At 35.7% G+C, this 27,891-nt stretch overlaps 2 protein-coding genes across 4 annotated transcripts; one reads left to right on the top strand and one right to left on the bottom strand.

Moving 5' to 3' along the window:
* Nucleotides 1-123: 123 nt before the first annotated feature.
* Nucleotides 124-27,891, top strand: LOC123207119. 3 transcript variants are annotated; one of them, XM_044624378.1, is made up of 9 exons: nt 124-282; nt 455-5,708; nt 5,821-6,071; nt 6,154-6,298; nt 7,110-7,305; nt 7,393-7,722; nt 7,829-8,523; nt 8,800-8,899; nt 26,925-27,891. In XM_044624378.1, exons 2-9 carry the CDS (start codon nt 612-614, stop codon nt 27,446-27,448), a joined length of 7,338 nt encoding a protein of 2,445 aa, XP_044480313.1. In that variant the 5' UTR covers nt 124-282; nt 455-611; the 3' UTR covers nt 27,449-27,891. The 3 variants fall into 3 exon arrangements, with proteins under 3 accessions (XP_044480313.1, XP_044480314.1, XP_044480312.1); XM_044624379.1 differs by lacking the exon at nt 26,925-27,891 and having other exon boundaries at nt 7,832-8,523; nt 8,800-9,866; XM_044624377.1 differs by lacking the exon at nt 26,925-27,891 and having other exon boundaries at nt 8,800-9,866.
* Nucleotides 23,913-24,997, bottom strand: LOC123207120 (ethylene-responsive transcription factor RAP2-6-like). The gene is made up of 2 exons (XM_044624381.1): nt 24,798-24,997; nt 23,913-24,725 (listed from the first exon to the last, which is right to left on the bottom strand). Exons 1-2 carry the CDS (start codon nt 24,975-24,977, stop codon nt 24,495-24,497), a joined length of 411 nt encoding a protein of 136 aa, XP_044480316.1. The 5' UTR covers nt 24,978-24,997; the 3' UTR covers nt 23,913-24,494.

Genomic DNA, 27,891 nt, shown 5'->3' with positions numbered 1-27,891 from the left:
TCGTTACTTGAGTCAGTGAGAGGGGTTACTTCGTAAAAACAAAAATCTAAATTGGGATAAAAATAAATAAACAAAAATAAAGGGGCAAAAAAAGAAGACATCAAAACCGCTTCTTATTATCCTCGTGCTTCCCTTGTTTTCTATAATTCTATTCTCAGCTTCAATTTTTCTCCATCTTTCCGTTTCTTCTCTCCGGTTACTCTACTGTCGCTATTCTCTATTAACTTTCTTTAATCATCGCGGCGCACTTTAACTTGCCGCTCACTATCATATACCCCGGAGGTATGCCCCTTAACCTATGCGTTCGACTGTGCTTCGTTATGTTATAAACTATCCATATCGAAACCCTAATTGAATTTAATTAAAAAATCTAATATAATTTCCTTTTTTTGGGCAAAAGAAGAATCTGAAATTGATTATAGGTAATCTATTTTGTTTTATTTTACTTGATCAGGTGAGGAGAGAAGGTAGGGTGCGGTGTTTAATCTGATCCGTCAAAAGAAGAGCAATCAGTTTATAGGGTTGTATTTCGGAATTTGTTCTAGTTATTTGATGCGTTACTGGGGTTTGGAATCCTCCAAACGGGTTACTTATTTGGGTCAGAACGTGAGATGGCCAATCCCGGGGTCGGGACAAAGTTTTTGTCAGTGAATCTGAACAAATCTTATGGGCAATCCCATCATCAGCATCACAATAATCAGCACAATTTATCTCATTTGGGTCATCATGGGTCCAATAGGTCCCGCCCTGGTGGTGGTGCTGGTGGAGGAGGAGGAATGGTGGTCCTGTCACGGCCCAGGAGTTCCCAGAAAGCTACTGGACCTAAGCTTTCCGTTCCACCCCCCTTGAATCTGCCATCTTTAAGGAAAGAGCATGAGAGATTTGATTCGTTGGGATCCACTGGCGGGTCTGCTGGGGGAGGGGTTTCAGGTGGTGGACAGAGACCTGGTTCCTCTGGCATGGGTTGGACTAAGCCAGGCACAGCAGTTGCTTTGCAAGAGAAGGGAGGAATTGTTATTGGTAATCATGTAACAGATGATGGTGTTGATCAGGGTTTGCATGGTGTTGACGGAGTGAGTAAGGTGAGTGGTAGTAGTGGCACCTATATGCCGCCTTCTTTGCGGTCTGGTCTTGTTGAGCCTCCATCTTCTACCTTTCCACATGTAGAGAAGGTGAGTGTATTGAGGGGTGAAGATTTCCCATCTTTGCGGGCTGCATTGCCATCTTTATCTGTCTCTGAAAAGAAACATAGAGATGGTTTGAATCAAAAGCAGAAGCAAGCCATGGGTGAGGAGTATGGTAATAGTGACCAAAACCATGGTTCTAGATTGAACTCCCTAGTTGACGTGCATCCTCGGTTGAAGTCAGGTGGCTTCGATAATGGATTGAGTGAGAATGGTGGTAGAAATCGTGATTTGGGTGGTTCTGGTGGATCAGAGCAAATCAGAAAGCAGGATGAATACTTTCCAGGTCCATTGCCATTGGTTAGGTTGAACCCAAGGTCTGATTGGGCTGATGATGAGCGTGATACTGGTCATGGTTTTGCAGTACAGAACAGAGATCATGGGTCTTCAAGGAGCGAAGCTTACCGGGATAGAGATTTTGATATGCCAAGGCCTAGTGGTTTACCACACAAACCAGCTCATAATGTTTTTGACAAGTGGTCTCAGCACGACAATGAAACTGGAAAGGTATCTTCCAGTGAAGTTACTGAAGTGGACCCTTTTGGCAGAGATACAAGAACACCTGGCAGAGAAGGACAGGAAAGGAATTTGTGGAGAGCTTCTCCTCCTCTTCAAAAAGATGCATTTGGTGCACAAGAGTTTGGAAATGACAGAAATAGCTTTGGTGCAAGGCCATATAGTCAGAACAGGGAAGCAATCAGGGAGAATAAGTTAGTATCTTCTTCGTTTCGAGACTTGCCGTCTGATGATTTTGGAAAACGGGATTTGGGGCATGGACAGGCTGGGAGGCAGCCTTGGAACAACACATGGCACTCGTCTTACAGTCAGAGGGCTGAAAGGAATGATCAATACCATAAATTCAGAGGCGATTCTTTCCAGAATAATTCTGTGTCAAAATCATCATTATCCTCAGGTGGAAGAGGGCTTCCAGTAAATGATCCCATTCTCAATTTTGGTAGGGACAAACGTGCGGCAATGAAGAGTGATAAACTTTACCTGGAGGACCCTTTCATGAAGGACTTTGGGGCTACTGGTTTTGATGTACGGGATCCGTTTTCTGGGGGTCTTGTTGGGGTTGTTAAAAAGAAGAAAGATCTTAAGCAGACTGATTTTCATGACCCTGTCCGGGAATCTTTTGAGGCTGAACTTGAGAGAGTCCAAAAGATGCAGGAGCAGGAGCGGCAACGGATTATTGAGGAACAGGAAAGAGCTTTAGACCTAGCTCGCAGAGAAGAAGAGGAGAGGCTAAGAGTAGCCAGGGAACAAGAAGAACAACGGAGAAGGTTAGAAGAAGAAGCGAGAGAAACTGCATGGAGAGCTGAACAAGAGCGATTGGAAGCCATGCGCAAGGCTGAAGAACAGAGAATAGCTAGAGACGAGGAGAAACAGAGGATTATTATGGAGGAGGAGAGGAGGAAACAGGCTGCTAAGCAGAAACTCTTAGAATTGGAAGAAAGAATTGCCAAGAGGCAGGTTGAAGGAACTAAGTGTGGTAGCAACTCTTCCATTCTTGCAGAAGAGAAAATTTCAGGAATGTCTCCCAAAGTGGCAGATTTGGCTGATTGGGAAGATGGTGAAAGGATAGTGGAGAGGATTACAACTTCTGCATCTTCTGATTCCTCTGGTCTGAATAGAGCCTTTGACTTTAGCAATAGCCCTCACTTTGCTAGAGATAATTCTTCTGCCCTTCTGGAAAGAGGTAAGCCTGTTAACTCATGGAGAAGGGATGCATTTGAGAATGGGAACAGCTCAACCTTCTTTCCACAGGAATCGGATAATGGTCATTTTAGCCCCAGGCGAGGTGGAACTATTGGAGGGAAATCATTTCCACGGAAAGATTATTTTGGAGGACCTGGTTTTATGTCGTCAAGGACTTATTATAAAGCAGGGATTCAAGAATCACACACAGATGAAGTTAATCATCCAAGAAGTCAGAGATGGAATATACCTGGAGATGGTGATCACTATGCCAGAAATGTTGAGGTTGAATCTGACTTTCATGAGAATTACACTGAGGGATACAGTGATGTTGGATGGGGCCATAGTCGGTACCACAGCAATCCTTATCCTTCATACCCTGAACGATTATATCAAAATCCGGATATAGATGGGCTTTCTTCCTCTGGGAGGTCAAGGTATTCCATGAGGCACCCTCGTGTACTCCCTCCTCCATCTCGTAGTGCGATGCAAAAAACTTTCTATAGACATGAGAATGAGCAACCAGGCCCTTCAAATTTTCAAGAAAATGAGATAGAGTATAATCATGCAGAAAGGAGTGAAACTACTGGTAAGATAGGTTTTGAAAGCAGCGATCAGCATAATCTTGCACAACCTGAAATAATTGATGTCCAGCTGGAGAATACTGCAAACCTGGAGCAGAAAATGGATAGGAACACCACACCAAGATGTGATTCACAGTCCTCACTCTCTGTCTCTAGCCCTCCTGATTCCCCAGTTCATCTATCTCATGATGACCTGGATGAATCTGGAGATTCTCCAGCGTTATCTGCCAATGAGGATACAGATATCTCTCCAGGACGAGGCAATGACCCTGTTATGTTGCCCATGGAATCCCGGAAAGAGAATACGATGATTCACTCTAGTTCTGTCTCAGTAGATGATGAAGAATGGACAATTGAGAACGAACGATTACAGGAGCAAGAAGAATATGATGAGGATGAAGATGGGTATGAAGAAGAAGATGAAATTCATGATGGCGATGATGAGAATATTAACCTGACGCGGGAGTTTAAAGATATGCATCTGGTGGAGAAAATATCTCCCGACATGGTGAACAATGTGGTCTTAGGCTTTAATGAGGGTGTTGAGGTTGCAATGCCCACTGATGAGATTGAAAGAAGCCCCCAAAATGAAGAATCTTCATTTTCAGCACCAACTGCTGTTGTTGAAGGCTTAGGATATTTTGATGTTGTGTGTGGAACACTTCATTCTGCTGATGTTCCTTCCAAAGCAAGTACTGGTGATTCTTCTAGAATCTTCCGGGAGGCTGAGAATGCAATTCAGGATTTGGTTATTCAGCCCAGTAGTACCCAATTATCAGCAGTTTCTGAGCTAATGGTTCATGTGGATGCTAACAGTGATTCTGTTGTGTCTAATCTGCAGCCAATATCATCTTCTGTTGATATAACCTCACATTCATCTTCTAATCAGACTGTCACGTCTGCAATATCTGCTGGCCCATGTCAGGCAGAGCCACCTGTCAAGCTGCAGTTTGGGCTGTTTTCAGGGCCTTCTTTGATTCCTTCCCCTATTCCTGCCATACAGATTGGTTCTATTCAGATGCCTCTTCTGCATCCCCAAGTGGGTCCATCCCTTGCCCATATGCATCCCTCACAATCTTCTCTCTTCCAATTTGGACAGTGGAGATATTCTTCACCTATTTCCCAGGGAGTACTTCCTTTGGCACCACAGTCAGCGCCTCTTGTTCAGTCTAATATATCAGCCACCTTTTCAATGACTCAGAATGCAGCAGTTTCACAGCCTATTCTGTCTAGTTCAGAAACTTCTCTTAATTTGATGAAAAGTGATGCATTGTCTCTTTCCGTTGATAATCAACCAGGCCTTGCTCAAAGGTGTTTGGATCTCTCTGAAGGGAATGTATTAAACAAGGTTACTTCATTACCAGCAAGTGAAAGGGCAGAAACTACCTTTACGGCACAGCAGGATTGTCCAGAGGTTTCCCACCTTGGTGAGGAGAAAACAGGGTCGGATTCAGGTCTTCGAGTACAGGACCGTGGTCACCATATTTCAGTCATGAGGAACTTCAAATCCTTGTCTAAAGAATCTGAAAACCTGCTTCAAACTAGAGCAGCATCTTCTTTGTCAGGTTCAAAAGAAAAAATGTTGAATGTGCCAAAAACTCAAGGACTAATATCTGGTGGCAGAAGTAAAAAATATGTTGTTTCAGTTAGAAATAATACTGGCTCAAAGTCTTCTTTTGTGGCTCCTGAAACTTCTCGCTCAGATTCTGGTGGATTTCAGAGGAGGCCTCGACACCAGCGAACTGAATTTCGAGTTCGGGAAAATACTGATAAGCAGCTATATACCGGTGTTGCTTCAACTAACCAAATTGCTCTGGATGATAAATCAAATATCAATGGAAGGGGTACTGGATTTTCTACCCGAAGTGAGTATAGGAGAGTCATTGTGTCAAACAAATCATCGAAACAGATGAATGAATCAGAATCCATGAATTCAGGCATAACAAGCTCCCAGGAAATAGATTCTGGAGGCAAGACTGGAAAGGGAGTAAGAAGAGGATCATCGACTAAGAGCAAGAACATCCCACATTTTGTAGAGGGAAACCTGAAAAGGACCATTCGCTCTGAAGAGGATGTTGATACTCCTTTACAAAGTGGTGTTGTGCGTGTTTTTGAGCAACCTGGCATAGAAGCCCCTAGTGACGAAGATGACTTTATTGAGGTGAGGTCGAAGAGGCAAATGCTGAATGATCGGCGTGAACAGAGAGAAAAAGAGATCAAGGCAAAGTCTCGATTCACAAAGGTTTTGATGCTGTGTTATAATTTGTTTTTATGTCCTGCCCTAAATGAGGAATCTTTTTATATTAAAAAAACTGAGCAATAAGGTCTTGAATGTGTCTTATTGTTTATGCCAGATGCCAAGGAAATCACGTTCAACTTCACAAAATTCTCTCGTCTCAGCAAGTTCAAACAAAATTTCTGTGTCAATGAGTGAAGCAGCAAATGATGTTCCCCCCGATTTTGTTGCCACTGATGGACGGAATTCGGCAAACTTGGAAGTGTCTACTGGATTTGGTGCCACCAAAGTGTCTCAACTCTTGGCTCCAATTGGCACTCCAGCTGTGAAAACTGAAGTTCAGGCTGATATAAGACCCCAGACAATCAAGTATATATTCTCTCTCAGAAATTTCATTTTGCCAAAAAATCAAGGCATTCAGTTGTGTCAATCTCATATCTCTTTCCCACAGGTGTCTCCAAAAGAGCTCCGTGTCAGTCTTATCTGGTGGTGAAAAGAATCTTGCTTCAGGCTTCATATTTGACAGCAAGAATAAGGTTCTGGATAATGTTCAAACACCAATGAGTTTGTGGGGCAATTCTCGGCTTGATCAACAGGTTTGCAAACTGTTGATACTTATTTCTTGACTATTATAGCTGTTAATTGCGGACATATTGGGATTTATTCCTTAAAAATGCTGGCCATGTTTTTTGGTCCCTTGCTTTTACCTCAGAACAGCCTTTCATTGTTTATTATTCATTAAAATTCTCAACATTTGTTTAATAAGAATGCATTTGCTCAGAAGTCGCATTCTCTGGCAGAGAATATTGGCATAGATGGTTAAATTTGTTTATTCTAGGATCAGCAATTGCTGAACTTGAACAGATGTTTGAATGTATACATGTCAGCGTGTAGGAAATTTTTTTTTTAAAGCCTTGTGTAACCAGGATGTCCTCTGGTTCAGTGAAGTTTGACCTGCCAGTTATCATCTTTGGTGCTTTGGTCCTGTGTAGCAGCTTCTGGGAAGTCCATTGCTCTTAAAATGGCATATTACGTCCTGCTCTGATAGTATTGTTCCTTTTTAATAATTGTCCTCCAACCATCAAGATTTACAAATTTATATATAATTAATATATATATACACACACACACACACACACACATACATTTATGAGTAGATATTTGTGATAATTTGTTAGACGCTATCCTTGTGGATGGGACTATCTTTCAGTAATGAGGTCTTAAAGTTACTGAGAAGACAATAGAATAATAAAGTATATAACAAATTGAATACTATTTGATCTATAATTGCATGAATTAGTTGAAGCTTTTTTTTTTCTGGCCAGTAATTTTACTTATCCATGGTTTCATATGTCTTATCTGCTGAGTAAATGCTCAAAAATCCTAATCTGATTCAAGTTTCTGTAGGTAATGGCCCTAAGTCAGAACCAGCTTGATGAGGCTATGAATCCTGGGCAATTTGATTCTCGGGTTTCCAGTAAAGATCATAGCTCAGTTGGCAAGCCCAGCATACCATCATCAACTATCTTGACAGAAGACAAGTCATTCTCTTCCGCCGCAAGCCCAATAAACTCTTTGCTTGCCGGAGAGAAAATTCAATTTGGTGAGAATATTTTCTTTTGTTGAGTTTTATAGCTTTCTAGAGCTGCTCTTTTCTCTCTTTTGATAAATTCATTCCTCTTGCATCCAGGTGCTGTGACATCTCCTACAGTTCTCCCACCTAGCACTCGTGCCGTCTCTCATGGAATAGGTCCTCCTGGTCTAGGCCGCTCAGAACACGAAATCGCCCACAATATTTCGGCAGCTAAGAATGATCGCACTATCTTCTTTGACAAAGAGAAACACTCTAATGAAACTTGTGTCAATCTGGAAGACTCTGAAGCTGAAGCGGCTGCCTCTGCCATTGCAGTCGCTGCTATAAGTAGTGATGAGATTGTTGGGAATGGACTGGGAACTTGCTCTGTCTCTGCATCAGAGGCCATAAGTATTGGATGTGCTGAAATTGATGGTGTAGCAGGAGGTAATACTATATTTTTGCTACCACAGTGGTTAGCTTGCACCATATATTTGTTGGTGTTAATTGTTTTTCCAATATATTCACTTGGCACTTGTCTAATCTTCTTTAGCAGGTGATAAACAATCAGTGAGTCAATCTAAGGCTGAAGAGTCTTTAACTGTAGCTTTACCAGCGGATTTGTCTGTTGAGACCCCGCCAATTTCCTTGTGGCCACCTTTACCGAGCCCACCAAATTCTTCTAGCCAGATGGTTTCACATTTCGCTGGAGGCCCACCATCTCATTTTCCTTTCTATGAGATGAATCCCATGTTGGGCGGTCCGATCTTCACTTTTGGACCTCATGATGAATCTGCCCCTTCTCAATCACCGACCCAGAAGAGTAGTACTCCAAGTTCAACTCCCCTTCGGACCTGGCAACAGTGCCATTCTGGTGTAGATTCATTCTATGGCGCTCCCACAGGTTATGCAGGCCCTTTCATCAGCCCAAGTGGGGGTCTACCAGGGGTTCAAGGCCCACCTCACATGGTTGTCTACAACCATTTTGCTCCAGTGGGACAGTTTGGGCAGGTTGGTTTGAGTTTTATGGGTACCACCTATATTCCATCTGCAAAGCAACCTGATTGGAAGCAACATCCTGTATCTTCTGCTATGGGTTTTGGTGAAGGAGAGGTGAACAATTTGAATATGATTGCTGCCCAACACAATCCAACTAATTTAACTGCACCAATCCAGCATCTTGCCCCTGGGTCACCTCTCATGCCTATGGCTTCTACTTTGGCCATGTTTGATGTTTCTCCATTTCAGGTAGTGATTTTCATTTTCTAAAATTGAAAGCCATTTGATTTCTAAAAGGATGGTTTCTGCCCTTCCCCTAGTTTTTCTGTTACTGAATTTATTTCTTCAAAAAAAAAAAAAAACCGCTGGTTTTTTTTATTGAAACAGGTAGGGAATGTTTTTGTTCTGAATTATTCTTTAGTCTTGGGACTAGAGAATAAGCATATCTTACTATTAGAACAATTTACCACTACAATTCTTATTCGTCACTTAACGTACACCTGGTTAAAATTTTTTTATGTCCAGTCCGCTTCAGATATGTCAGTCCAAGCGCATTGGTCAAATGTTACTGCAGCTCCTCATCAGCCTGTTTCCATATCGATGCCATTGCAACAACAGCCAGATGGTGTACTTCCTCTACAATATAACTATGGACCTCCTGTGGACCAGTCATCTAATGCAAATAGGTCCCAAACATCAACACCCTCTGATAGCAGCAGAAATTTTCATGCAGCTAGTGATGCAACTGTCACCCAGTTGCCTGATGAACTGGGGTTAGTTGACTCAGCAAGCTCTACTGGTCCTGGGACCTCAACACAGAATGTTGTTGCTAAGAGCTTGTCTCTAAGCACCATTACAGATGCTGGCAAGAGTGATATTGTTCAGAATAGCAGTAGCAGCAATGTGCCTCAGTCTTCACAGCAAAAGAATACTTCTTCCCACCAGTACAATAGTTCTTCAGGGTACAGTTATCAAAGAGGAAGTGGCATTTCACAGAAGAATAGTTCTGGGGGCGAATGGTCCCACCGAAGAATAGGGTTCCATGGGCGGAACCAGTCTTTAAGTGCAGAAAAGGGTTTTGGCCCTGCAAAGATGAAGCAGATTTATGTGGCTAAACAGACCACAAGTGGGACATCAGCACCATCATGAGCATGATGCAGGATGAGCATCTTCGATTGAGAAAAGAGTGCCGGAAGGAAGGGTAACATTTTGGGATGAAATTTTTCTTTACATATGGCATGGTTCATTGAATAAAAATGGAATGTCAAGTGTGCGGTTCGGTGCCAATATAATTAAAGCTATACTGGTTTTTGTAATGTAAGTTTGCAGAACTGGTTGATAATAGCAGTTTTGGGTCTTTTGAAGAAGAATTGAGGGAGGAATAGATTCTAGTGTGTTAGGTGGGATGGTAGCCACACCACTGTTGATAAGTATTGTTTAATGGTGGGTTGTGGTCTATCGATTCCTTTATTTGTCCTTTCTAGGCTGCAAACTTTATTGTTAATCTCTTGGTATTGATGTATCAAAAATATTTATGATGTTGCTGATTTTTTATGTTCTTGTTAGTAATGATAAATGTGAGCTTGGGGGAATACTCACCTCTCATTCTGTCCTTTCATCACTTTTATTGTAGATTTAATATGGTAGATGTTTCAGGAATCAGAAAAGACTTTAGAATCAGATTCAGATGCTTCTCCTCCCTTCATTTCTTGTTATCATGAGTTATGTCTAATTTTGCGAAAGCATTATGTAAACTGAGATAACCGTGCGTCTGTGCTTATATGACACCCGACGGTATAATTTTATCTAGGCTAAAAGACTTACTCTTATGTAAGGTTTAATGTAAATAGAGGTATCAAAAACTTAATTATCTATTCGATATGAAATTTTTGTTAAAACTTGTTAATTATGAAGGTAAAATTGTCATTAAATAATAAAATTAAAAAAATTAAAATTTTATCTTATTTTTCTTTTTTAATTTAAAAAACTAATTTTTTTTTTTCATCCAAAAGTTTAAAAAATTATTTTTTCACTCTTAAGGTTTCATTTATTTATTTCCTTCTCTAACCACAAACGTGATGGATTATCATGTATCATCCAAATATGATGCACAACGAATACATTCATGGCTGAAGAATGGATTTTTATTGACGATCATCCAAATTTAAAGCTGAATTGATAAAAAATATGAGAGATTCTAATTGTTTGGAGCTAATTCGACAAAACTTCTTCATCATCATTTAGGCTTTATTGGCCTTTGTCTAGTGTCATTGGCGATAGCAGAGAAAGACACATAGAAGGCTCATCGACACTAGAACCAATTGGTTGTCACTATCATCATTATCAAAGTTTGTAACAAACTATAGAGATTTGGGACGGGAGAGAGGGGAAGAAACAGTTATTTTTTAAAGTTGAGATAAGAGTCAAAATGCAAGTTTTTAAAAGGCAGAGAAAAATTAAGTTTTTACAAAATTTTAACAGTACCATATATTTTAATTTTTGAAATCCCATCAATATTCCTTTATCCTTACATTCAAATTTGAACGGAAAATACTCCTTTGGCCTTTTATGTCTTAACAAATGTCAGGCAAAGCTGATGGGCTGTCTGAAAACCAGTACAAAGCACCACCATTAAGATTCTCAACAAAACATTATTTAGGAGTGGTTATAACCCGACAAGTTTGAAGGGTACAATTATGTGTTATTATGTAATTATTTAAAATAATATTCTCAACAATTTTCCTTTACCCATCTCTCGTCTCTCATATTCTCAACAATTTTCCTCCTCTCTTATTCCCGACCGTCCTTTTCTTCTCTCCATCCTTCTCTATTTTTCCCCGCTTATTTCTCACGTTCTTTCTCGTTTTCAAACTACACATCTTAGCCTACAGAAACGCAGAAGCTATTGTTGTTTCCTTTTCTGTAATTACCCGTAACAGACTCTTTGTTTAATTTTTTTCTAATGCATTAAAACTGTTGGTTAGGCTACTATTTATTGCAGAGAATAAAGAATTGGGAAAGTGAAAGATGGAGAAGAGTTTTGATTAGGGTTTGCAAAGAGGACGGAGAAATGGAGATCAAAGAATAAAAGACTTTCCTTTAGAATGAAATTTCATTGGAAGGGTCAAATAATTTTCTATCTTTCGGGAATGTTACTTTTGACCTTTTAAAAAACAAAAAATCCATCGTTTACTTTCATCTGTCAATTCTCTCCACATGTTAATCAAGAAAAGTAAAAGTGGGGACAACTTCAATAATTCAATCAAATAATGATAAAACAAAATTGAATTCATCGGTTTCTCTTACCCCTACTTCTTCTCTCCTAGTTCTTGTCTTTCTTTTCAGTTACAACCAGGTCAAAGAATTCCCTGGAAGAATGAATTACATAAATAAATGAATAAAATGCTCTTAAATTCACTAGTTCTCTGCCAACTGCCAAGGTAGCAGACTCTAAGTTTCTACCTAGATATCCAACAATCGTATAAACTGTTCTGTTGTTAATGCTCTCCGTTTCCATTCCCATGGTGCCTGTAAGTGGCATTGTAGTCAGAAAACGGAAAATTAAGCTTGGTTTTAAGTCCACGCAAGTGACGAAATTCAATGGCTGCCTTATCATGAGCCCTGGCAGCAGCCTCCTTCGTCTCGAAAGTGCCAAGCCACACTTTTTCTCTTCGTGATGGATCCCAAATCTCAGATGCCCATTTGCCCGATGGCCTCTCTCTAACACCTCTGTACTTGATCCTCTTCTTCTCATTTGTGTCCTCTTTTACAACATTTCCATCGTCTTCAGCAGAGGGGAAGAGATTAAAGCCTAAACAGCCCTTGATTTTGCATACCTGACAAGTGTCACCATCCGGCGGCAGTGGCAACATTGTGTATAATTGTTCATGGTTGTTGATACTTTGAAATTCGCCTGTGATTACGTGAGTGAGAGCAGAGACGATGATATTGTGTTCCTTTTCGGCTCGAAGTCGTTCAGCTTCCAGTTTCAGTTTTTTTAAGGGCTGCTTCTCCATCTTCCACAAAGCAACAGAATCATTTCAATGGCTGGAAACAAATACTGCGGATCTTTAAAGGGAAAGCCGATAATCCACTTGGCTGCCAGCCGTACGCTGAGTAGACGCGGAGACTGGTTGCCAGGTGGTATTTGATCTCATTGGCAGTCAATGGCATCGTTAATTCAACTTCCTGCGATAGATTATTATTCAACAAGACAAGATTTTTTTCTATTTCCGAATTATGACACATAAAAAATAAATCAATGACTAGACTTTATATATTGTAATTTCTTATTTTTAAGTTTGAGAAATTTCACTAATATATATTTATTTTAAAATAACAAATATTTTTTATCTTTATTGAAACTAAAATAATAGTTCGTTCTCTTCTCTTCTATTAAATTTATAAAATTTGCATCCACCTCCCAAAATGTGATTGTTCGTTCTTCATTATCACCACTCTTGTATTGTTCTTAACCAAACTTTCAATTTACAATGATTATATGATTAAGTTATCACATTGTCATCGTGGTTTTAACATTGTGTACAACTTTTCAATACTACTTGCAACCAAACAATCACAACATTCGAAACCTTTAAAGCCCACCACCACCACTATTTTTCTCACCTACAAAACCCAAAATTCTTACAAAAAATTGTCATAACATCGTAAATTTTGAAATTCACATTGCACATTGTCACTCCTAAGTCATAACATCTCATACCTTCAAAGAAGATATTGTGATATAGCACCATTGGAAAATGACATTGTTTTCGCTTGCAAATTCATACCATTTTTAGCTCGATACATTCTCATTCCTTTGTGGTCTTTTAGTCTCTCTTTTCATCCTCATTATAGTCTATAATGTTATATTTTTTTTCTTCGTTTGTCAAGTTTTATTTTTATTTATAAGCTGCCTCTAACCTATCAACTCTCTCTCGACTTTGCTCCTATGACATCTGTCTAGAGAGAGGAGTTGTCTTACACCACTTCTTTAGATTTATTTTTATGGGTTTATCAGATGGAAATCATATTAGTAAGAAGAATCATATATGACAAAATAAAAGAGAGTTCGAGATTACGTTAATTAGGTGAGAAAATAAAAAAATATAAAATAATTAAATTAAAAATATAATTTAATTATATCATTAAAGATGTAAATAATATTATAATAAAATTATACATATTTATTTTGATACATAAATATATATATATTTAATTATACGATAATATATATAAATATATATTTATTTATATGTACAGATAACATTATTCTTAATATTAATTATCTAACATATTGTTCAAATGAACAAAAATATCTCGAAATTTTTCTTATTTAAAGTGTCCGAAAATTTTGTCATAACGGACAACAAATATGATTGTGATTGAATTTTACGTAATAACTGACGACAAATATGATTGTGATTACGTAATAACTGACAACAAAAAGACTTAGTCAAACTATCCAAAAGCAAGGAAGAGTCCCCGCTCGAACAGCCTCAGCGTGGTGGGTTCAGCTCCAGCTCAGATATAATAACAATAGGCCCAAAATTCAGACCCAACATATTCAGAAATGTTCAAATCCCACATTCCAATTTTTAAAAACTTAAAACACTTATCAATAAGTTAAAATCTGCTAAAAATTTTTATTAATATTAAAAGTAAAATATTCATTTAATAATAATATTAAAAAAATAAAAGTTTATATCATTTACCCCATTAATTTGATAAACTAATAATTTTTCCTCTAAAATTAAGTTTTGAAAAATGATTTTTTTCCCTTTAGCTAGGGTTTCAAATTTCGCTAACAAATGATAGTCTATCTCTCTCCCTCTCAGCGACATATCTTCCGCTAATGCTTTTTCTATGACCGACAATTTGTAGATTCAATGAAATCCAGATAAAGAGTTTTGACTTTATTTAGATTTTGTTAAATCCAAATATCGTTGATCAGAGAGAAAGCATTGGAGGGAAAGACATCACTAAGAGGGAGAGAGATCAGTTGTCATTCATTGAAAATTCACTAGCAAAATTTCTAAATAGGGGGAAAATATCATTTTATAAAACTTAATTTTTAGGAAAAAATTATTAGTTTTTCAAATCAGGGGTAAAATGATACAAACTTTTATTTTTTAAATATTTTATTAAATAACGATTTCACCTTTAATTTTAATTGAAAATTTTAACAGATTTTAACTTATAAATAAATATTTCAACTATAATAATAATAATAATAATAATAATATAATGTAATTAAAAGCTAAAATACCACTTCATGCCCAAGGTTTGGCGAATGCATACTACCCTCGGTTTCAGAAACCATCAACATTCCACCCAAATTTTTAAATCTTTGAATTAACGGAGGAGAGTATTGTAGAATAATAAAACTTATATAAATAATATGTATAATTTTATATATAAATAATAATATATTATCGTATAATTATTTATTATTTTATACATACTCTAAGTGATTTGATTAGCGATTGACAACTCAATTGATTAGATTAGTTAGTTTGGTCCAATTTTTTAAATGATGTATAAAAAATCACATTTAAATTTTAATATATTAATAATTATTAATAAGAGTAAAAGTGGCTTTTCAGTGGTAAAAATCAGTGCTACTGAAAAATCCGTGGGCGGACACAAATGGAGGGACGAACGTTGAAGGTTTGTGAAATCAAGGGGATAACATGTTTATTCACAAAACCTTAGGTGGGAATATGTATTTCAGCCGTTATAAAGGTCAATTATTTCTCCGCCGTCCATTAGCGGCAACCATCATGGTCATTTGTAGCTGCTTGGCCTGTCCACCTTCACTCGCCAATTGACACATGGACCGAATATCGTATTGTCACTCCACGCCGCGTTCTTCATTCAAAGTCCTTCATCTGAAGTCAAGGCTATCGACGCAGATCCATCGTCCACCATATCCAATCCATCACCATAGCTTCTACCTCTTGATTTCTTTCCCACGCCGAACTTTCGACAAATTATTCTCTCATACCGTAATTAGTAATTTCACATTGTAGGCTACCCAAAACCATCGTCTATTCAATAATGGAACTTTTTTTTCCTCACTATGAAAATTGGCATGGATTCTTTAAGCACACACTAATGATTCTAGCAGGCTTACAGAAAGTTCTAAGAGAAGAAGCTGAATTTTGTCAAAAACTCAACTAACCAGGTCTTCCAAAAAGGTCTACAGTGGAGTTATTGCGGACAGCCACATCCTTTTCAAAGCGCTTGGAGTCCGTGAGTTACAGTTCATTGAAGAAGGCAAATGCTTCTTTGGCACTTTTATTTGGATATGCAAAGACATAATTGCATTCAACAAATAAATTATGTCCCTCGTCTCCCATTTGAAAAACTAAGAGACTTACATTTGTGTTTTCCAATCTGTTATAAGTGAATACAAGAGATGTAAGAAGAGGAGTTTATTGGACAGATATTGTTGTAATTGCAAAAGCATGTATAGATTTATGGTACCCACAAGGTAACTTGAATGATAAAATGATGGTATTTCAAGCACGAAAGTGAAAAGTTCAAAAATATTTATGATGATATTTCAAGATTAAACTTTTAACTTACCCTATGTCATGATTATAAGAGTGCTCATTGAATCTAGAGTTTGCCCTACTTGGTATTACCATGTCCAACTCCGCTCCCTCTTTCTGCATTTGCTCAAGATAATTGCCTCTTCAGTTTTTCCACTGTGTATGCACCCAGACATTGAAGTATTTTATGAGACAGCATTTCTTACGGGCATTGGGTAAAACAGCTTAAAAGAATAGGATAGTTGACCACAATTAGAGTTAAACATCCATAGTGATAAGTGATAGATAATGTGTCATCATATAATTGGATATTATTTTATTTTTACTTCAAAATTATTATACCAAATTATGTATATAAAAAATGTGCACACATAGTTTTAGCTTAACTTAATCGATCTTGAATCGAGTTGTTTCTAATCGAACTTAAGCTCAAATGTAGGGAATGTGGTATTATCAAGCTTGAGTCTAGAGATGTTGAGCTTGCTAGATTCAAGACTTTGGGTAAGCTTAATTTGAAATAACCGAAACGGTGTCATTTTGACTAATAATCGTAAAAAATAATATTGTTTTGATGTGAGTTTCAAATTCAATTTGATATTGTAGATCAAACTCAGGTTTAACTCCCTTCAAATTAAGTCGAACTCAAGTTTAGTTTAAGATGAGCTGGAGTCTTTCAAATCGAGCTACCTAAATTCAATCTTAATTCTATTCAAATTCAACACTATTACAAAATGTTATAAATCACAATTTGACTACATGGCTAATGAATGTGGAAAGCCTTTTAGAAATACTTTTAAGTATATACAAAACATCTCAAAAGCTTCCCAAAAAAACTTTTTGCCTTGTCTATGAGCAGATAAACAGTAGCTGCTCATAATCTACTGTTACATTTTTTTCCACCAAAGAATCAAACTGTAGATAAATCAAAATCTCCTGCTATACATTGAAATCAAAGCACGCACCAAAAAGCAAATCACACATTTATCCAGATTTGACAATAAAGCCATGAAGAATTTACCAAAATAAAAAAACCCAAAAGGGTGCACATAGGAATTAAACTTGCCAAAGTGCTCACATTAGGCCTCAAACCCGTTGCCAGAGCATGGCCGTATGCAAAAGGAAATGTGAGTTGAGCAACCCAACACTCTTCATTTCATGTAGAGACATAACAAATCCTCATATTCTCCATAATTGCAAATAATTCTGGCAAATAATCTACCTTCAAAGCCACTTGATGAATAGGTTTTATTAGACACATCTTTTACAAACAATGGTGTTTCTTCTATTAGTCTAGATCATATGGACCAATTGTCACTTTAAAAAAAAAAAACAAAACAAAAGTTATAACAAGAGGAAAATTAATCATTAAAGAGTTTTAATAATAGAAAAAATTTCATCGTCCTCTATCGTTATAGCTTCCGCTGCTAAAAGTATTAACGATGAGAAGAAAAATTTTATCGTTAATATAAATAATGAAAGGTGTAAGTCTCGTCATTAAAAATAGTAATATCAATAATAAATATTCTCATCGTTATAACAATATTTATCCATCACTATACATAATATTAACAATAAATATCCTCATTGTTATAACAAAACTTATCGGTTACTAAACATATATCAATAATAAATATTACCGCTCAATATTTATTTGTCACTAAATATAATATAAACGATGAATATTTTTATCGTTATAACAATATTTACCTATCACTAAACATAATATTAATGATGAATATTTTTAATATTATAATAATATTGACAAATAAATTTTTGATTCTCAAAATATAATCATTGACATTAATTATGTTCTAATCACAATTATATTAAAGTCTCTATATGATCCATAATTACAAAAAAAAAAAACTATAATTTTTTTATTATGGTAATATTTCCCTATAATCAAAACTAAAATATTATTACAAGTAACATAAGAATCTATGTATCATGTACAATCAAGTATTTCATGATTCACTTGTATCTTCAAGTATCTACAAATTGTGAAGAAAAAAGATATGATTAAAACGTGCATAACATATATATACACATACATTCAAACATATATTTTTTTCTCATTAACTAATTAACAAATAAAGTAAAGGAAACGAAAATAGATCGAATAAATCATTATGTCAATCCTTCCAAATTAATAATCATGAAAAAATCCTACCAAACAACCAAATATTTTCGTAAAATGTCACAAGTCCTTAAGCTCAATAGTATGTGACAAAATTCTTTTAAGCATTTTATTCCTTTTGGCCATCAAGTATAGCATTTTAAGCACTCGCAATCACCGAAGTGTTCCAAAGGCTGATAAATCATCAATGGAGCAATGCTAGTCCCCTGAAGGGAACAGTATGTTTTACACTTTAAGGTAATGTTACAGTCTCAGGGAGTTCTAGCCTTACTGTGGTCTTTGGAACTTGAACCCTGCAATACAATCAAATGAGATTAGATCAGAGAAAAGGGATTGGCTGAAAGAAACGAGCTGTTGATCAATCAAAGTTTTAAGGTTTATATAACATGTATAATTGCTACCGATATGATATGCACATGTAAATGTTTGAAAGAAACCCTTCCCCTAGGTTTTCTGTTACTGAATTATTTTCCGAAAAAAAAGAAAAAGACCACTGGCTTTTTTGAATGAAACAGGTAGGGAATGCTTTTGTTCTGAATTATTATGCAGCCTTGGGACTAGAGAATAAGCATATCTTGCTGTTGATTAGAACAGTTTACCACCACAATTCTTTTTTGCCACTCAACTACACTTGGTGGAAATTTTTATGTCCAATGTGCTTCGGATATGTCGGTCCAAGCTCATTGGTCAAATGTTACTGCAGCTCCTCATCAGCCTGTTGGCATATCGATGCCATTGCAACAACAGCCAGAATTGTGTGCTTCCTCCACAATATAACTATGGACTTCCTGTTGGCCAGTCATGTAATGCCAGTAGGTCCCGAACGTCAACACCCTCTGATAGCAGCAGAAATTTTCATGCAACTAGTGATGCAATTGTCACCCAGTTGTCTGATGAACTGGGATTAGTTGACTCATCAAGCTCTACTGGTCCTGTGACTTCAACACAGAATGTTGCTAAGAGCCTGCCTCTTAGCACCATTACAGATGCTGGCAAGAGTGATATTGTTCAGAATAGCAGCAGCAGCAGCATCGACAGTGTTGGCCAAAACAATATTGATACTTTTAAGCCTCAGTCTTCGCAGCAAAAGAATACTTCTTCCCAGCAGTACAACAGTTCTTCAGGGTACAGTTATCAAAGAGGAACTGAGATTTCACAGAAGAATAGTTCCGGGGGCGAATGTTCCCACCGAAGTATAGGGTTCCATGGGCGGAACCAGTCTTTAAGTGCAGAAAAGTGTTTTGGCCCGGCAAAGATGAAGCAGATATATGTGGCTAAACAGACCATAAGTGAGACATCAGCACCAACATGAACATGATGCAGGATGAGCTTTTTGGATTAAGAAAAGAGTGCCGAATAGAAGGGTGACTTTTTGGGACGAAAATTTTCTTTACATTTGGCATGGTTCATTGAATATACATGGAATCAAATGCGCGGTTCCGGTGCCAATATAATTAAAGCTATGGTGGTTTTTCTAATGTAAGTTTGCAAAAATAGTTGATAATAGCTATTTTGAGTCTCTTGAAGAAGAATTGAGGAAGGATTGCATTCTAGTGTGGTAGTTGGAATGGTAGCCACACCACTGTTGACAAGTATTGTTTAATAGTCAGTTGTAGTCTATCGATTCCTTTATTTGTCCTTCCTAGGCCTCAAACTTGATGTTCTTACTAATGATAAATGTGAGCTTCGGGGAATTCTCACCTCTCATTCTGTTCTTAAATTACTTTTATTGTCGATTTAATATGGTAGATATTTCAATGATTTAAAAATTCATTTATCCACGTTCATCTTTTCCTGATGATAAAAACACAAGTCTCATTTTCTTTTTCTTCTTACTTTTCTTTCTTCTTCTTCTTCTTTCTTTTCCCTTGCTTTAAAAGGAATTCTTGATATTCTTTAATGGTAAAACCCAATTTAGTTAGAATCGACATTACAATTAAACTTGATAATTCATATCATTGGATTGTATTCGTATCGTATTAATTTGAGTTTTGTATCAAATAATCAAAATCCTAACCTAATTTGAAATAGAATCATATTAAAATTATTTATCTCTAAATCAAATCAAAATATTTTTATATTTATATAATAAATAAAGTCAGTGTTATATAATAATATGATTTATTATGAAAAAACATACATTATCAAATATTAAGAAGTAATACAATTTGTTATAAAATAATTTACAAAAAGATTGTGTACTTCTTTTCGCCGTCCTACTCATTTGCATGTTCTTTGGTTGAGGAGAAAAAGTTGCGGCTAAAACAGCCATTAATTTTGCATGTTCACATGCTTCAAGATTAGGCAGAGAGACAACACTGTGTGTACTTGTTGCTCTTCTTTCTATTTAATTTTGGTGGGAGAAAAAGAGATGGAGGAATCTTCTTAAAGAGAGGGATTCTGCAACGCTACTTTAGCGTTGCGGGGGTCCTCATATGTAAAGGTGTGAACAGAGTTTGTGATAAGTGGACGGCTGGGCCCCTCTTGTTTTATTAAAATATCTGTCTAAGTAATTACATATATAACATAAGGTCCGTACTTGTGTCCAAACAGAAAAACAAAAAGACGGCATCAGTTAAAATCTTATGAAGCACAAGGACCGACTCGTATTCATGGAGGTCCCATTCACCCTAAACCAGTTGTTGTATTTACAGACACAGCCGTCCCGTTTCCCACTACTGGCCCAATAGCCACTCCATTTCGTTGCCCCCACCACCCTTTGAAAGCAATATAAGTTTTTATCGCTTGTTTCTATCGGTTTTGTGTTGTACGTTACACTATTTGTACTGATCATCCATTATTAAACATATGGGCGTTCCTTTTATTAATTCTAATGTCCAGAAAAGTTAATCAGATATGGGAGAGAGAAAAATGAGGGGAAGGAAAACGGAAAGAAAGGAGAAGCAATATGAGAATTGGATATTTGGGTTATGATTCTTATTAACCATGTAATATAATTTTGTAAACTAACAAGAATACCCTTCAACCGGTTAAACTATGAGTGGATTTAAGCCAAAATAAGTATGACTAATTTGAGCTTAATTTAAATTTAAATTAGTCAATTTAAAAATAAGTTCTACTTGTTCGAATTATAAAATAAAAAAATTATTAAAGAAAAAAACAATTACTCAAATATAAAAAAATTACTACAAAAAAGAATCGCTATAAAAATAAGAAAAATCATTAAATAGACATGTGAGTGTTACACACCACCAACCACAAACAACGACGCCACCAATGCCACACACCCATAGACCAGGACTGCCACAGCCAACACCCATAACAGCATCACCCTTTCCACCAAAACAAAATCAATCATCAAAAATCACAATAACAAAATAACAATCCATGTTTAATGTCTTAAAAATGTGATAAATTTGTAGAGACAGGCATGTTTAATGGTAAAAATTTTAATTTGTCGTAAACATATGCACGTACCTTTTTATCTAAGTGATAAATTAAGGACTTTCTAAATATTCGAGATGAGAGAATTATTATTTCTCGACTCAAAGTTTGGAAACATAAATCCCCTACACTAGTTAAAATTCATTAGATTTTATGAAAGATTAGTGAAACAACAAACGAGCCTTTTATTAAGAGCAATAATGCGGGTATATATTTTTTATATATAATTTAAATACATAGATAATGTATTATTATGTAATTGAGTGTTATTTTATCTTTAAATTAAAATCATCTAATCACATAATGATATATCATTTATGTATACAAATTACGTAAAAAATATATATATATATATGTATAATTTTATTGTGTTATTAATTCTAAAACTCTGCATTTAGGGTTTAGTTGTTTAGTAATATTGCATTAAGGACTTTGATTGACTTGATTCTTGAATCTAACATTTCTTTCTCTAGAACTTAAAAAGCCGAAGTTAAACAATTATTATAGTTTAAGAGAATCAAACGATTTAATTGTTAGCAAGATGAGCTTCGGTGCGATAACGCTTGTGAGATGAGAAGGTTCGGGTCAAGCCAAATAATGATACAAGCTTGAGCTTGCTTGGACTGGATCCTTGCCTAGTTAAAATTAAAATCAAACTTGTGAGAAAGCATCATTATAACAAATGTTGGGTGGAAAATAGCCACTCTCTCTCTATTAGAGATTGTACATGTTATATTAGTGTGCAAACTTTAGTTTAGTACGTTTTGAGAGTTTTTTCAAATCAAACTAAAAAAAACAATTTTGTCTGATTTGAATTACGATTTAAACCTATTAAAATTATTTATTTTAAAATATACATTACTTAATAAAATTAATTAAATTATAGTTTTAAAAAAACATAATATAAATATGTAAAATAAATATGAAATATATATAATATATATGTTAAAAAATGATAAAATAAATATGAAAAAAACAAGTTGTACACTTTATTGTTTGTTAAATTTTGTTGTCAAATAGTTATATATATGTATTTTTTTAAAATATAATTTACGGTTTTGTTCAGTTTGAAAATCACTTAAACGGTAACCCAAATTAAAAACTGTTTTTCAAAAATTTATCAATCTGAATCAAATAATTTTACAAATCAAATTATAATTTTTAAATGATTCGGTCAATTTTACAGTTTAAACAAAATTATGCAAACCTTATTAATCAACAATACCAAGCAACACACATGACACTAGGAACTTTTGCATCTCTAACCTCTTCAACGCAGAGGACATAATTTGGATCATGGTTGAACGGTTATTCCTTAGAGACGTAACAGAGGATAGCTAGATCTTTTCAATTTATAAATCGCTCAGTTGGATACAAGTTTTGTTTTCTATATATGGTATGGTTATTGAATTATTGAATATTTTCAATAAGGTTATTATGTCATCACCCTTTTAAACATCAAATTTATAATCGTCTGACACGAATTTCACATATTTAATTTTTTTAAACATGAAATAAAACAAATTTATTTAAAAAATTGCTAATTTCAATCACTACTATATCATAATTTTCAGGACAAATATCGATTTTCCTTGTGTCACTAATTGATTATTCTTTATTCTCAACAAATTGTTTCTCCGCTCCATGATGGTACCTTCTCTTCTCTTTCTTCTAAAGATTATGATGGAATTGCCCTGTGTTATTCCCCACCTTCTTTTTCTTTTCTTCATCCTTCCCCATCTCATCCTTCCCCATCTTCCCCCTCTTATTTCTCACGTTCTTTCTCTTTTTAAACTACACATCTTAGCTCGCACAAACGCAGAAGCTATTGTTGTTTCCTTTTCTGTGATTACCCGAAACAGACTCTTTGTTTGATTTTTCCTTTATTGTGCAGTTGAACTGATGTCCGTTTTTCTACTGCATTCGAACTGTTGGTTAGGCTACTATATATTGCCGAGAATAAGGAACTGGGCTTTTGAAGAAGATGGAGGAATGGAGATCAAAGAGTAAAAGACTTTTCGATTAGAACGAAATTTCACTTAAAAGGGTAAAATAATTTTCTTTCTATTGGGGAATGTCACCTTTACCATTTAAAAATTAAAAAAAATCCATGGTTCAGTTCTCTACACGTGTTAATAAGGAAAGTGAAAGTGGGGACTACTTCAATAATTCAATCGGACAAGGATAAAACAAACTTGAATTCATCGGTTTCTCTTATCCTGTGCTTGTTCTCTCCAAGTTCTCGTCTGTCTTTTCAGTCACAACCAAGTCAAAGAATCCCCTTGAAGAATGATGTTAATGTTTAAATTCAAGATCTTTATCACGAATTATCAGCCAAACAGGCAATCAATCAAGCATTTACAGAGAAATAAAGCAAGATAAACCTTCAAGAGGAGATGATGTTGCTGCATTAGCTTTCGTTGGGAGGGAGAGCCTGGGTTGTTTTTGGGTATTTTCCTTTAGACCAGTTCTTTCTTTTTGCTAATACATACATTTACTTAAAATAATAATAATAATAATAAAGCAACACAAGAGCAATATACCTGATTTAGGTTTCAAACTCGAAACCCAACAAATAACGTTTACAAGTTATAATATACAATCAGGAATCAAATCAAGAAACTGATATTATTGATTCTACATAGGCCACGGCAAACCGGAGAACAGACGATCTCACAGGACTACAGACGATGACCTGACAGCAAGAAAACCAATGTTTTCTCTGACAAACAATAACTAGCGCTAGGACGCAGAGAAGCCGAGAGAGCAGAGCAAGAAATAAGGGCTGGCTAATTTTATGCAGTATATGTGTCGATGGAAAGAGAAGAAGAACTGATATATTTGGGGATTAAGCCAGCCGAAATTTCCTCCCTGCCCTTCAAGCTCAAATGACGAAAAAACCCTCATTTACTCTGCCGATTGCCGTTAGTTCAAGAGACTTCAAGTTTAAGCGAAAATACTAAATAACAAATGGAGTAAATAAATAAATAAATAATGCTCTTAAACTCACTAGTTCTGCACCAACTGCCCAAGTAGCAGACTAAAAGTTTCCACGGAGGTATCCAACAATCATACAAACTGTTCCATTGTTAAAGCTCTCCGCTTCCATTTCCATGGTGTCTTTAAGTGGCATTGTAGTCGGAAAACGGAAAATTAAGCTTGGTTGTAAGTCCACGCAAGTGACGGAATTCAATGGCTGCCTTATCATAAGCCCTGGCAGCAGCCTCCTTCGTCTCGAACGTGCCAAGCCACACTTTTTCTCTCTGTGATGGATCCCAAATCTCAGCTGCCCATTTGCCCGATGGCCTCTCTCTAACACCTCTGTACTTTACCATCTTCTTCTTTGTATCCTCCTCTACAACATTTCCATCCTCTTCAGTAGAGAGGAATAGATTGCAACCTAAACAGTCCTTGATTTTGCATACCTGACAAGTGTCACCATCCGGCGGCAGCGGTAACATTGTGTATAATTGTTCATGGCTGTTGATACTTTGAATGTCGCCTGTGATTACGTGCGTAAGAGTAGAAACCATGATATTGTGTTCTTTTTCGGCTCGAAGGCGTTCAGCTTCAAGTTTCAGTTTTTTGAAGGGCTGCTGCTCCATCTTCCAGTAAACAACAGATTCATGTTAGAGGCTGGAAAGAAAGATTTCAGATTCTTATAGGGAAAGGGTAAGCATCCACGTGGCTGCCAGCTGTACGCTGGTTAGACAAGGAGACTGGTTGCGAGGTGGGATTTGCTGTCGTTGGTGGTCAAAATCGCTTCATAAATTCGATTTCGTACGATAAATTTTTTCTTCCCTTTTTGACCAGAACTATTTCGCACTCCAGATTTAACCCAATCTTAATTGTACACCAACAATAGTTTAAAAATTTAAACACCTATTTATTATTATTATTAAAATTTTTAATTAAGAAAAAAAATAAAATTATTATTTTATTATTAAATTTTAAAACTCTGAAAATTTATATTATTTTTTTCCTCCCAATTTTTAAAAATTAATATTTTATCCTATTTTCAAAATTTGAAAAATTAATATTTCATCCTTAAAATTTATTTCCCTTCTCTAATAACTACCATTCCGATCAACAATTGGTGTTTTTCATCTATCTTTTAGATTTGACCATAAAAGATGATAAAAAAGACAATCATTTACAACTACGAAGGACAACAAAATGTAGCCCTTTGCTATGTAAAAAGAAACATAAAGGGCAGAACGAAACAGAGTAAGACGAAAAGAAAAAAATTGAAGTGGAAAAAAGAATAATATAAAATAGTTAATATGAATAAATTTTATTTAAATGATTAAGGGTGTAAGTGATATTAATCATATTATATATGGTTTAAATTAACAAAAATATCCATCTTTTGACATTAAAACAAACATTTAATTTGATGGATCAAATAAATTTTTTATATTCAAATGTGAGAAAATTTTGTCAACAAGGTTGGAGTGGAACTAAGGGTGTGTATAGTCTAATTTGATATGATTTAAGAGTTTTTTTAAAATAAACTAAAAAAATAGTTTGAAAATTTTTCAAACCAAACCAAATCATTTTAGGTTTTAACCTAAACTAAAAAAATACAGTTTTATCCAGTTTGGATTATAGTTTGAACCAATTAAAATCATTTACTTCTAAATATATAATATTTAATAAAATTATTTGATTTATAATTTTCTAGAATGTGGTATAAACATATAAAATACGAGCAATACTATGTGTACCCACTTTGGGTACACAAATATATACACACTCATATATGTCATTATATGATTGGTTATTTTTTTATTCTTAATTCAAAATCATCCAATCATATGATGACACATATAAATGTGTACACATTTGTGTACCTAAAGTGGGTACACATAGTTTTATTGATAAAATATATATATATAACACATAGATAAAAAACAAAATAAATATGAAAAAAATAAGTTGTATATCTAATTGCTAATTGAAAACTTTTGCCAATTAAAATTATATATATGTATATGTATGTATACGATTTACAATTTTGTTTAATTTTGAAAATATTAAACAGCTACTTATAGAGGGTTAAGTCTATTAGTTTCAAAGGCAAAATCGTTATTTCATCTATGATATTAAAAATAAATTAAAATTTAATTTTCTTTTCTCTTCCAAAACCTTAAAAACTAAAAATTTATCCTGTATACCAAGTTTTGAAAAATGAAATTTTCTCCCATTGGGTTTAATTTTCAATCACCAACATCAAATCTAGCACTATCTTCCTCAACAAAGATTCTTGATGCATCACTGTACTTCAACAATCTCTTTCTCCTCTTCTAGAATGCCAACTGATGAAGAGCTTCATCTTTCCGATAAAACTCTTTATCTCCTCGACCTCATTTGACATCAGTCGAACATCTAATTGAGAGAAGAGAGATCACCGAAAGAAAAGAAAACTTTAGGAGAGAAAGACCGCTAAAGTGTAAAAACTAAACCCTATAAGTAAAAATGTCATTTTTTAAAACTTTACTTATAAGAGAAATAATTAATTTTTAAGATTCCATTGCAACAACAGCCAGATGGTGTACTTCCTCTACAATATAACTATGGACCTCCTGTGGACCAGTCATCTAATGCAAATAGGTCCCAAACATCAACACCCTCTGATAGCAGCAGAAATTTTCATGCAGCTAGTGATGCAACCGTCACCCAGTTGCCTGATGAACTGGGGTTAGTTGACTCAGCAAGCTCTACTGGTCCTGGGACTTCAACACAGAATGTTGTTGCTAAGAGCTTGTCTCTAAGCACCATTACAGATGCTGGCAAGAGTGATATTGTTCAGAATAGCAGTAGCAGCAATGTGCCTCAGTCTTCGCAGCAAAAGAATACTTCTTCCCACCAGTACAATAGTTCTTCAGGGTACAGTTATCAAAGAGGAAGTGGCATTTCACAGAAGAATAGTTCTGGGGGCGAATGGTCCCACCGAAGAATAGGGTTCCATGGGCGGAACCAGTCTTTAAGTGCAGAAAAGGGTTTTGGCCCTGCAAAGATGAAGCAGATTTATGTGGCTAAACAGACCACAAGTGGGACATCAGCACCATCATGAGCATGATGCAGGATGAGCTTCTTCGATTGAGAAAAGAGTGCCGGAAGGAAGGGTAACATTTTGGGATGAAATTTTTCTTTATATATGGCATGGTTCATTGAATAAAAATGGAATGTCAAGTGTGCGGTTCGGTGCCAATATAATTAAAGCTATACTGGTTTTTGTAATGTAAGTTTGCAGAACTGGTTGATAATAGCAGTTTTGGGTCTTTTGAAGAAGAATTGAGGGAGGAATAGATTCTAGTGTATTAGGTGGGATGGTAGCCACACCACTGTTGATAAGTATTGTTTAATGGTGGGTTGTGGTCTATCGATTCCTTTATTTGTCCTTTCTAGGCTGCAAACTTTATTGTTAATCTCTTGGTATTGATGTATCAAAAATATTTATGATGTTGCTGATTTTTTATGTTCTTGTTAGTAATGATAAATGTGAGCTTGGGGGAA

This window comes from Mangifera indica, unplaced genomic scaffold (genome assembly GCF_011075055.1).
Source record: "Mangifera indica cultivar Alphonso unplaced genomic scaffold, CATAS_Mindica_2.1 Un_0060, whole genome shotgun sequence".
In the NCBI taxonomy this organism is placed as follows: domain Eukaryota; kingdom Viridiplantae; phylum Streptophyta; class Magnoliopsida; order Sapindales; family Anacardiaceae; genus Mangifera; species Mangifera indica.
This window is presented reverse-complemented; position numbering and strand designations above follow the sequence as displayed.